Genomic DNA, 12130 nt, shown 5'->3' with positions numbered 1-12130 from the left:
AGTCTAGTCTCGGGAGGGGCACTGCCAGAAAATAAGGTGTTGTTTACATAACTGAATTAAACGTATCATACAAAGTAAAATGTACAGAGGTCAGTAGGCTGTAGGGCAGCGTACAGAGGTCAGTAGGCTGTAGGGCAGCGTACAGAGGTCAGTAGGCTGTAGGGCAGCGTACAGTGGTCAGTAGGCTGTAGGGCAGCGTACAGAGGTCAGTAGGCTGTAGGGCAGCGTACAGAGGTCAGTAGGCTGTAGGGCAGCGTACAGTGGTCAGTAGGCTGTAGGGCAGCGTACAGAGGTCAGTAGGCTGTAGGGCAGCGTACAGAGGTCAGTAGGCTGTAGGGCAGCGTACAGAGGTCAGTAGGCTGTAGGGCAGCGTACAGAGGTCAGTAGGCTGTAGGGCAGCGTACAGAGGTCAGTAGGCTGTAGGGCAGCGTACAGAGGTCAGTAGGCTGTAGGGCAGCGTGCAGTAGTGAGTAGTTTGTAGGGCAGCGTGCAGTGGTCAGTAGTTTGTAGGGTAGTGTACAGTGTTCAGTAGTTTGTAGGGTAGTGTACAGTGGTCAGTAGTTTGTAGGGTAGTGTACAGTGCTCAGTAGTTTGTAGGGCAGTGTAGCGAGGTCAGTAGCATGTAGGGCAATGTATATGGGTTCAGTCGTTTTTAGGGCAGTGTAGAATGGTCAGTAGGATGTAGGGCAGTGTACAGAGGCCAGTAGCATGTAGGGCAGTGTATACGGGTCATTTGATTGTAGGGAAGGATAGAGTGGTCAGTAGGCTGTAGGACGGTGTACAGAGAATAGGGCAGAGGACAGGAGTTGCCAGGACAGAGGATAGGACAGTGTACAGGGATCAGTAAAGCCACACACCAGGGGGCTGGGAGGGCACACACCAGCGGAGGGTCAGGAGGGCACACACTGGGGGGGGGGGGTCAGGAGGGCACACACAGGGGGGTTATGAGGGCACACACCAGGGGGTTGGAAGGGCATACACTGGGGGAGGGTCAGGAGGACACACACAAGTGGAGAGTCAGGAGGCCACCCACTGGGTGTCAGGAGGGCACACACTGGGTGTCAGGAGGGCACACATCAGTGGCTGGGAGGGCACACACTGGGGGAGCCAGGAGGGCACACACTGGTGGGGGGGGGGGGTTGGAAAGGCATACCATGGGGTATCAGGAGGGCACACACTGGGGGGGGGGTGGGAGGGCATACCATGGGGTGTCAGGAGGGCACACACTGGGGTGGGGGGTTGGGAGGGCATACCATGGGGTGTCAGGAGGGCACACACTGGGGGGAGGTGTTGGGAGGGCATACCATGGGGTATCAGGAGGGCACACACTGGGGGGGTTGGGAGGACATACCATGGGGTGTCAAGAGGGAATACACTGGGGGGAGGTGTTGGGAGGGCATACCATGGGGTGTCAGGGGGGCACACACTGGGGGGAGGTGTTGGGAGGGCATACCATGGGGTGTCAGGAGGACACACACTGGGGGAGAGGTGTTGGGAGGGCATGCCATGGGGTATCAGGAGGGCACACACCAGGGGGCATTCACAATGCTTATTGAGCTAAATGAAAAGGACATGCATTTCCATTTGTCAGCTAACAGCACCTCTATGCTAAGCTGCAGTAACTCAGCAGACTTAGCATAGAGGTGCTTGCAAACTAATCCACCATGTACAGCTAGCTGAGCCTACCTCCAGGAACATTCACTCGCTTCCCTCTGCTCAGCTGCTCATACTTCCCTCTTCCAGGCGGGCGCGATCTCCGTGGTCAGGTACATCCCCATCCCGCCCACTCAAGCAGCAAGCAGCCTGCAGGAGATGGGCTGGAAACCTGCTGGGGGAGGTACAGGGGGCAGAGCGTAAAGTGTCTATGTGTAATGGCTGTGAGTCGTCCCGACCGCAGCTCTGATTTCCGGGGGGGGGGGGGGGTTGGCCTCACAATCAGTAATATTTTCTCGGAGGGAGCAATTTCCCTGTTGCCCCCCTGCCGAACCCCTGAGACTGACTCACCGAACCCCTGGGGTTCGATCGAACCCAGGTTAAGAACCACTGTTCTAAGGAAATTGCGTTGCATGGCTTGGATGTGGCTCGGGCGATATGGGTGTACCTGGCAGCTAGGGAGTCTTTTCGGAGTCAGACTCACTATATTTTTGCTCACGGATGGGACAAGAAAGGGACTGTCCGCTTCTTCTGTGACCAATATGGATCACACAGACAGTGACTCAGGCCTATTTGATCAAGGGTCAGGTTCCTCCTTTCCCTGTCATGGCGCACTCTACTCGGCCGTTTTAGTGCTTTCTGGGCCTTCCAGGTTTGCAAGGCAGCCACTTGGTTGTCGGTGCACACTTTCACAAAGTTCTATAAAATCTTGGCGTTTGCAGATGCTTTATGTTGCTGCAAGGTTTTGCAGGCTGCTGTTTAGAGGGTCTGTTCCCTCTTTGATGGAGTATTGTTCAGGTGGGCTCCAATTTTTTTTTTTGTTGAGCTCCTATTGGCTAATATTTAGCCTTGGGAATTTTTTGCTGTTCCCTCCCCTCATGTTTGACACTACCTTTGGACGTCCCAATGGTCAAGAATTCTAAGAAGCTGTGTCTGCCAACGAACGAAGGAGAAAATGGGATTTTTGACTTAGCAAAAAATCCATTTCTTTGTGTTCATTGACGAACACAGCACCTGCCCCTCGATGGAGTTGTAATGCCGACAGTGCAAAATTGAGTACCTATAGCAGAGAGGGGGCTGGGAGTAAATCAAAATAACAAGTGCAATCAGCGCAATCTTTAACAAAAAAAAATGAATGAAAATTCGCTAAATATGTAAAGTGCATAGATATCCAGCCGCTAACACTAAATGTGTATTCCACTGCACATCAACATGATAAATATCCAACAGTGCTGCGCCAGAAAGTGCAAATAGAGCTAAGGTGCTAACGATTATAAATCAATAAATTACATCAAAAATGTTAACAGAAGATCTAAAGTGCAAAAGTAGTCCATATAAACCTATATTTAGTAGTGACAATTTCCAGTGGGTAATATTTCTGTGCAAAATCCGCAAACAAAAAGTGCTCAGTGCTTCTCCACCACTCTTGCAGATGAGCCTCTCCCCTCACTATCTGACCCCTGTTTCACCAGCAGGTCAGCAGTTGCCCAATGGGGATAACTCCAATCAGGTGAAGATCTTTGGCTCTAATTCCTCAGATTACTTCATCAGATAAGCGATGAGGATCCACATGTAAGGCAGAAAAAAATAGCTAGTGCTCTCCATATATTAAAAATCACCATAACGTTGATTAAAAGATGTGTTCTCACAATAAAGGCACAAACAAATGTGCCAACTTTACAGGCATCTGAAAGATCTCATGGCCGCAGTCTGACATGGACAAACAGGCTCCGTCCCCTATACGTGTTACGTTGGTATTGACTTCAACAGTAGGGCTGCCCCTAAGCTATAGAACTCTCCCTCTGTTGGTAAAATGGGGTTCAAATAGCTCCGGCATGCTTTGTATATTGAATATGGTTCCACCTAACTGTTTTGTACCATATATTGTTATATCCAGTGACTGTTTTGTCAGGGTATAATGCCAAGTCTTTCCTGTACTGCAAAGAAATTAAAATTACTTTGATAATGTTTTTTTTCCTACACTCAAGTGCCAGATGTGGCCCTTTGCCTGACTTTATCTGGCTCTTGAGGCACTATTCCATCCAGTGACACCAACATTCGAGCACAATTCCTGCCACATACAAAAACAATGGAACGCTATTTCTACCAATGACACCAATTATAAGGAACTGTTCCTTCCACTGACACCAACAATGGGGAACTTAGAAGAGAGGTGTAGCGCTAAAGCAAATCGGATCAGTCTTTGTATATAGCATCAGCTAAATATATAAGCAAGTGAAACAGTCCTTGTGTTTAAGAAAGATGATTCAGTTAGGCAGACAAGTAAGGACCACAACCAGCAGACATCAACCACACTTCCTCTTACCCTCCAGCTGGTTAATTAAAGCATGAAAAAATCCACAGCGAACTCAGCCAGTCTCCTAGATTAGATCAATATCCCAGTCCTTGTAGCGATGGAATCAGCCCAAACAACCAGGGGTAAACACTCAGACAAGGCCCCAGAACAAAGGAGATACTCGTAGGGCAGGGGTCTTCAAACTATGGCCCTCCAGTTGTTCAGGAACTACAATCCCATCATGCCTAGTCATGTCTGTGAATGTCAGTTTTACAATGCCTGGGATGTGTAGTTCCGCAACAGCTGGAGGGCCGCAGTTTGAAGATCCCTTTCGTTGGGTAATAACGTTTGGATATTGAAATTTTAATAGTAAAAATTAAGATGTACACTTACATGAGAAAAAGCAGTGTGGGGCATGTAAAAATCTGTTGTTTCTGACCAAAAAGATGGCCGCTGTGTCCCGGAGCGCGATGACATCACACCTCACAGACCCACCCAACGCATTTGGTCAGCTCAGATCCCACGGTGGTTCAAGGGTACCAATTAATAGTTTTTCTGGAGTTGTTTTTTAAACCTGACATCTCTTACAGTAAAGAAAAAAAAAAAGTAATATCAATAGATGCAAGGGCCTAGAGGTGTCTGCAGGAACTTTTACATATCTATATGTGGAAACCTCTAGAAATTTGAAACCTGGGAGTTTGATATTGCAAACCTCTGACTTTTAATGGGGGGGGGACCCCCTATTACAGGAATGGGCCAATGGTACTTTAACAAATAGGGGCTAGAGGAAACTCTACCATTACTTTCATACTAAGTGATCATTATTTTAGGTAAAAATACACGTAGGACAACATAGGCAGGCAAGTTATATTATATAGTAGCAATTCCCAGGATTTGGCCACAATTTGCACACAGAAGCCTTGAAGTTGCTCAACTTTAAGAGTTTCAGAATGCCCCCCATTGTCCCAATATCGCACCTCTACTAGCCACTGGGGGTTTCTATTGGTTAATTGGATGGCAATGAAGCATAGCAAAGCTTTGTAGCCAGAGTCCACACTTGGAGACTCCAGGCTGCAGAGAAATGAAATTTAGAGTCAATTAAATGTATGTGTAGACACTATGGGGTTGATTTACTAAAACTGGAGCATACAAAATCTGGTGCATCTCTGCATAGAAACCAATCCGCTTCCAGGTTTTTTTGTCAAAGCTAAATTGAACAAGCTGAAGTTAGAAGCTGATTGGCTGCCATGCACAGCTACACTCTCCAGTTTTAGGCCGGGTTCACTTATATGTGAATTGGATGTGGGTTTTACCGCATCCAATTCGCATGACAGGAGAGTGTGACTGGTATTCTGTCAAAAGAGCCAATTCGTCAAAATCTCCAATTACGTCACTTCCAGTGACTCTCCAGCAGCAGTATTTGCAGCTTAATTTCACAGAACACCGGCAGCCTATACAATACGGTACAAAAAAATTTGTCTGCTTTGACAGAACACCAGCTAAGAAGTAAAAAAGTTGTCGCCTCGGAGGCGGCCATGTTGTTGGTTAGTAGCGGGCGAACTAACAACGTTCTTTCGTTATATAGTGTGCCATAGCGTATAGGCTGCCGCTGTTCTGTGAAAATATCCAAGTCGTCAAAATCTGCAATTACTGCTGCTGGAGAGTCGCCGGAAGTGACGTAATTGGAGATTTTGATGAGTTGGCTCTTTTGACAGAACATCGGCTCTCAATGGAGCCTGTTCACACAGCTCTGGGGCATCCAGAGTCAACATTGTAGAAGGGTCCTGTGCATCTTCTTGTCCAATTCAGGTGCAAATGTAGGCAAAGATTCAGACCTGATTCACAGCTGAATCAGTGAACAATAATGCACCAAACCCCATGCTGTGAGCCGTGGCATATGTGAATGGAGCCTCAGTAAATCAATTCCAATATATTGCCTACTAGAACATTTTATTTTTATGGTACCTTCACTCTAAAAAAGCTGAAGTGTAATTGATTTAGGATTTTATTTTGTTGAGCAGTGCAAGCAAGAACCTATGACTGGCAACAACTATGGGGCACTATTCCTCCCACTTGCAGCAATAGTGGGGCACTATTCCTCCCCCTGGTTCCCACGGTGGGGCACTATTCCTCCCCCTGGCGCCCACGGTGGGGCACTATTCCTCCCCCTGGCGCCCAAGGTGGGGCACTATTCCTCCCCCTAGCGCCCAAGGTGGGGCACTATTCCTCCCCCTGGCGCCCAAGGTGGGGCACTATTCCTCCCCCTGGCGCCCAAGGTGGGGCACTTCCTCCCCCTGGCGCCCAAGGTGGGGCACTATTCCTCCCTCTGTCGCCCAAGGTGGGGCACTATTGCTCCCCCTGGCGCCCCCGGTGGAGCAATGTTTTCTACTCCCGTTGGCTACATTCTGGTCCCCCTAAAGTCTGAAGCATGTTAAACTGGCTCTCTGGAGTAGGAACAAAGGGAAAACCCCACAAAGTAATACATAGAACATAAAACTGACGGGGTTTTAATCTTTCCATATGATATTCAAAATAAACGTAAAAAAAAGTTATGTTTTTAGATACAGTTTAAGTTTTTTTTTTAAGTATACTTTCAGGTACCTGGGAAATGTGTTTTAGTTTGGGTATTTTGCTTTTATCCCATTGATTGACTGAAGGTGTCTGTTGAATTGACGTATATTTTTTTTTCTTGGAAAGATTTTAATGATTGCTTGGAATGTGTTTGTTTTTTTTAAATTAGTCAGCACATTCTTCTCAATGGTTGCGACAGAGTTTTAATGTGTACTGGTAAGCTGTCACGTTTATAGCGTGCTTCCATTAAGAAGATAATGTTCTCGATGTATTTAGGAACAATGTACAGTAATTATAGTGTTTGCTTCCCTTTGCCTATTGTCCTGCTAAGCCAGTATCCAGTACAATACAAGGATTATGTAAAACCGTTATCATCCATAGTCTATTTTTTAAAATTCTTTTAGCATGTATTCATGTTATGTTGCAAGCAACTGTAAGTGAAATGAAATTTATATAAGTGCCTTGTGCAGCTGTTCCTTTCAACCTGGTATCCACCAATGAAACCATTCCAGTATTGGACAGGTTCCATGCTAATATTAGAAGTAGAACTCTTCTTGCAGTATCATCAGGGTTTGTTTCTGTACGGTGTACATGTGAATGCTTAATTCTAACTATTTTTACTTTCTGCATTTTCTCCAAAGCCCTCAAGCTGTCAAGTGGAAGGTAAGTCTGGAGCCCTATACGTATCTGTTGTTGGATTTAGCCTGAGAATGTAGAATATTTAGTAAAGTTTTGTCTTTATTTTCTCTCCTCTTCCCATTTTTAATAATGCTTTTCATAGTGGGTTCAACAAATTTTGCATGAAATCACACAGGTTAATGTCTGTGCGCGTGTGTGTATATGGACTTGATTGTTGATAAAAGCACATGTTTACCTTTTTTTTTTATTGTTCGTTTGCATGTCTGACACGAACACCCTTGACTTTGATGATGAACATCCAAAGGCTATGCTAACCATTGTCCTAACACTATTCTCTGCTGTAATATAATCCATACTAGGGTTGCACTGATATCGATTCCAATATCCGTGCCGATACGAAGTACCGTATTTGCAAGAGCACTCGCGCCGGTGCTCTGATAGCCAAAACAGATACCTTTGCGTGCATAGAAAATGAATGGGCTGATATCGCACTGCAATGGAATGTGGTGCAATTCCTGTCCAAATTGCATATGGCTTCCCACACCGCTCCTGCGTGAACCCAGGCTTGTCATAGTTACTGGGTTCCCACAGGAGAGGTGCAGGAAACTGCATGCAATTCGGACAGAAATCACATTGCATTCCTGTTCAAATCGCATGCCATTCTTTGCAGTGTGATTTGAGCCCATTCATTTTTTTTTCGGCTCAAATCGCACCACAAAGGTATTGGCACTCTGAATCAGTGAGTACTTGACCGAAAGTATTGGTACTCGTACTCTCTGATAAAAATCCGGTATCGGCGCAACCTTATTCCATACCCTATCACTTTCTTTTCCGTTTTGGACAGAGTGGGATAGGGTTAGAACCTCTGTCATTGGTTTTATTTTTGCCTGTTTAATTGCCGGGGATATTCACCTTTCCAGTTTTTTCAGGTGACCACAGACACTGGGGGAAAAAGTGATGAGAAGTTCACAAATTTACAGTTGTTAGCAGAACAGAAGGGGATGGAAAAATCTTCCAAAGGTCTCAGTAGGGATTTCCTCCCACTTTCTATTGTCTCTCTTTATAACAGGAAGTCATTAAAATCTCCCAAATGGCACAAAAAAAAAATATGGCAGAGGTTTTAACCATGTCTTACTCTTTCCAAGTAAAAAGAAAATCATTAGATCTGGTTTACAGTTTTTGTTTATTTATTGCTGCAGGTTTCAGGCAAATCATTGCGGATTCAGAGTCTCCCACAGTTATTGGCATCGGCTGAGACATGTGACATAGATGGCTCATTTACTGATTGTCCAGGCAAGTTGTTTTAGATTTTTTTAAAAAGGTATTATTTCTTGTTTTTGATGACCTGTTAAGGGACACAAAACTGCACCTGTATGGCTGTCAAATTGGGGGCAGCTGCTGTGTTCATGTATTTTCCATGGGTGTAGAATGCCATGTAGAGTCTATTGTCGGCGCTATATAAATCCTGTAAAATATAATATATAAACTAAGAATCATGTCATGTCCCTGTTTCATGTAAACCTTTTGCTACGCCCTTCAAATGGCACAGAAAAACTATTTTACCTTTTTAATATTAAAAGTCATGCCTACAGGCAGACAACCACAAGAGGCCTGCTATTTTCCTTTCTTAGCCAGAAAACATTCCCCTGTGAACCCCTTTAAAACTGATTTCAGTTTGTTACTAGGAACTTGACTACCCTTACTACAGTCCAAAGATAGGTAAAGTGGAACTTTAGTCAGAAAATGAAGTCCTGCTAGATGACTTCAGGCTGGCCCCTTTTGCAGGTATAGCTATGTAAAACAGTAAAAATAAGTTTCTATACTGTTTAAAATCCAGTAATACACTGTTTCTCTCTGCTCTGCACATGCTCAGTTGCTCTCTATTTTTATTCACTGCTGAGTTTGTGGAGGCCAATCTGCTGACAGCCTAAAGGCCCATACAAACGATAAGAAAATCTGTAGGGAAAATTCGTCCGACGACCGATCTGTCGATTTTCGGATTGTTAGTATGGTGCTTTCGACAGCCAACTCCCGACTTTTCGATTTTTTTCTATAAAATTTTTGTCGTCCGTCAAAACAACGTCCGATTTTCGTCTCATTAGTACAGATTTGGACGGAAAAAAATCTTAAGAGCAAGACTAGGCATGCTCAGAGACGAAAGAACACATACAAAAAAAATCCTACACATGACCTCACTTCTGAAGTAGAATTCTGTTGTACGTGAAAATTCGAATGAAAATAACCTCTTCACTTTCCACATCAGACTAGCATGCCACAAAAAACGGACGACAGATCGTTCGATAATCTGATCGTGTGTACGGGGCTTAAGGCCCCTTTCACATGGAGCAGATCCATTTGGACGGACTCCGCTTGCTCAGTGGGCGTCGCCTTGTTGATCCCCCGCTGAGCAGGTGGATGACAGGTCTGTCTCCACTCACTGTGCAGAGACGGACCTGTCAGAGTCCTGCTCTCCTCTATGAGGAGGTCTAATGAAAACAGACAGCCTGTCCATTTTTATCGGATCTGACTTGCTGGATGGATAGCGAACGTTTCCAGCGGATCTTGTTGGATCAGATGCCAGGCGGGTGTCAGCAGACACATGTCCGCTGACATCTGCCTCCCTATAGAAGTCAATGGGTGGCCTGATCAGGTCTGCCTGAAAAACGGACAGGCGGACCCTATCGGTCAGATCTTGTGAAAGGGACCTTAAAACTGAAAAAAATAAAATTCTATCCTTTACAGCCAATGAAGCTGCTTCTGTTTGATCTGTAACTGCCATGGTGCTGTACATGTGATCAGTTATGACACCAGCCATTTGATGGTTTGACAGTTTGGTTGAGGACACAAGCAAAAGTGACAGCATTCCCGGTATTCCAGGAATGTAACTGTTTTTAAACCGTTAAATCAATAGATTTGGTTTCACTTTATGATTTGCCGCTGTTCAGGGGCTCTGGGCTTCAAAAAAATGGCAGCCTCTAGCAAGAAGCAAGTTGTTATGGGAAAAGTTCCGCTTTAAAGTGGAATGTTTGTTCCTTGCTAAAGAGCATTATTTTTTATTAGGCTGTTATAGGTTTATGGGTAAACAGGGCCGGCCTTTGGGGTGTGCGAGCCGTGCGGCCGCACAGGGCGCCATGGACAACAAGGGAGCCGTGCGGCCATCAACGCTCGCAGATCAGGTGATTCAGGCCGCACAGCGGGAGGTGAGCGGCGACCGCGGCCTGGACAGGGTCAACACAGGCCGCGGCCGCCGCTTACCTCCCGCTGTGCCTCGGTCACCCGTACATGCAGTGAGGCGAGCTGTGTGTAATACACACAGCTCGCCTCCACTCCGATGCTGCCACGCTGACGATCTCTCCTCCCTCCCTGCACTGACGCCAGAGGAGAGATCGTCAGCTCCTCCTCACCCCGCCCCTTCTCCTCCTCCCGCCCCGCCCACACTCCCGGGGATGTGTGGGCGGGAAGTTTAAAGAAAAAAAAAACTGCAGAGATCGGAAGGTATCAAGGTAAGTGAGGACTCTCTCCTTTATAAAAAAGGAAGGGGGGGGGGCTTTTTGTGGGGAGCTCTGTGTGAAGGGGGGGCTGTGATGTAAGGAGGGGCTCTCTGATGTGGGGGGCTCTGATGTAAGGGGGCTCTCTGATGTAAGGGGGGCTCTCTGATGTGGAGGGCTCCATGGGGGGGTCTGATGTAAGGGGGGTCTGTGATGTAAGGGGGGGCTCTCTGATGTGGGGGGCTCCATGGGGGGGTCTGATGTGAGGGGGGTCTGTGATGTAAGGAGGGGCTCTCTGATGTGGGGGGCTCCATGGGGGGTCTGATGTAAGGGGGGTCTGTGATGTAAGGAGGGGCTCTCTGATGTGGGGGGCTCCATGGGGGGGTCTGATGTAAGAGGACTTTGTGTGGGGGGTCTGTGATGTAAGGGGGGCTCTCTGATGTGGGGGGCTCTGATGTAAGGGGGCTTTGTGTGGGGGTCTGTGATGTGGGGGGCTCTGTGTGGGGGGGGCTCTGATGTAAGGGGGCTTTGTGTGGGGGTCTGTGATGTGGGGGGCTCTGTGTGGGGGGGGGGGGGCTCTGATGTAAGGGGGCTTTGTGTGGGGGGTCTGTGATGTAAGGGGGGCTTTGTGTGGGGGGTCTGTGATGTGGGGGGCTCCACGGGGGGGGGTCTGATGTGGGGGGTCTGTGATGTAAGGGGGGCTCTCTGATGTGGGGGGCTTTGTGTGGGGGGTCTCTGATGTAAGGGGGGCTTTGTATGGGGGTCTCTGATGTAAGGGGTCTCTTTTGGGGTCTCTGATGTGAGGGGGCTCTGTGTGGGGGGTCTCTGATGTGAGGGGGACTTTGTGTGTGTGGGGGGTCTCTGATGTGAGGGGGGCTTTGTGTGTGTAGGGGGTCTCTGATGTGAGGGGGGCTTTGTGTGTGTAGGGGGTCTCTGATGTAAGGGGGCTTTGTGTGTGGGGTCTATTATGGAAGGGGGCTCTGAGTGTGGGGTCTCTGATGTAAGGGGGGCTTTGTGTGGGGGGGTCTCTGATCTTAGGGGGGCTTTGTGTGGGGGTCTCTGATGTGTGTGTGTGTGGGGTCTCTGATGTGAGGGGGGCTTTGTGTGGAGGGGTCTCTGAAGTGAGGGGGGGCTCTGTGGGGGGGGGCTCTCTGATGTAGGGGGCCTCTAAATTAAGGGGGGCTTTGTGTGGGGGTTCTCTGATGTAAAGGGGGTTCTGTGTATGGGGTCTCTGATGTAAGGGGGGCTAAGTTATTAGTGATCATAAAAAATGTGCAAGAAAATGCGGGGGGGGGGGCGCCACAGGATTAGCTCGCACAGGGCGCCTGAACACCTAAGGCCGGCCCTGTGGGTAAATTTTTGTTTATTAGGGTACTCCCTCATTTATTTCTATAGAGCTGAAAGCTGAACAACGTAGAAGGGTCCGGTGTGGAATTTTAGCCTTTTTTTTACAAGTAGAGGTGGGTGGTGGTGGTGGGTTTAA

General features: G+C 47.4%; 1 protein-coding gene across 2 annotated transcripts in view; it reads left to right on the top strand.

Moving 5' to 3' along the window:
- Nucleotides 1-12130, top strand: part of CNST (consortin, connexin sorting protein) — a 209602-nt gene that overhangs the window by 83036 nt on the left and 114436 nt on the right. For both annotated transcript variants that reach the window (XM_082249748.1, XM_082249747.1), the window contains exons 7-8: nucleotides 7162-7183; nucleotides 8359-8456. In XM_082249748.1, coding sequence (XP_082105874.1) covers nucleotides 7162-7183; nucleotides 8359-8456 — 120 coding nt within the window. The remainder of the gene's footprint in view (nucleotides 1-7161; nucleotides 7184-8358; nucleotides 8457-12130) is intronic.

This window comes from Pelophylax lessonae (genome assembly GCF_965119305.1).
Source record: "Pelophylax lessonae genome assembly, chromosome: 3".
NCBI classification, from domain to species: Eukaryota; Metazoa; Chordata; class Amphibia; order Anura; family Ranidae; genus Pelophylax; species Pelophylax lessonae.
Note: the sequence above shows the minus strand (reverse complement) of the source record. Positions and strands in the feature narration are given on the sequence as shown.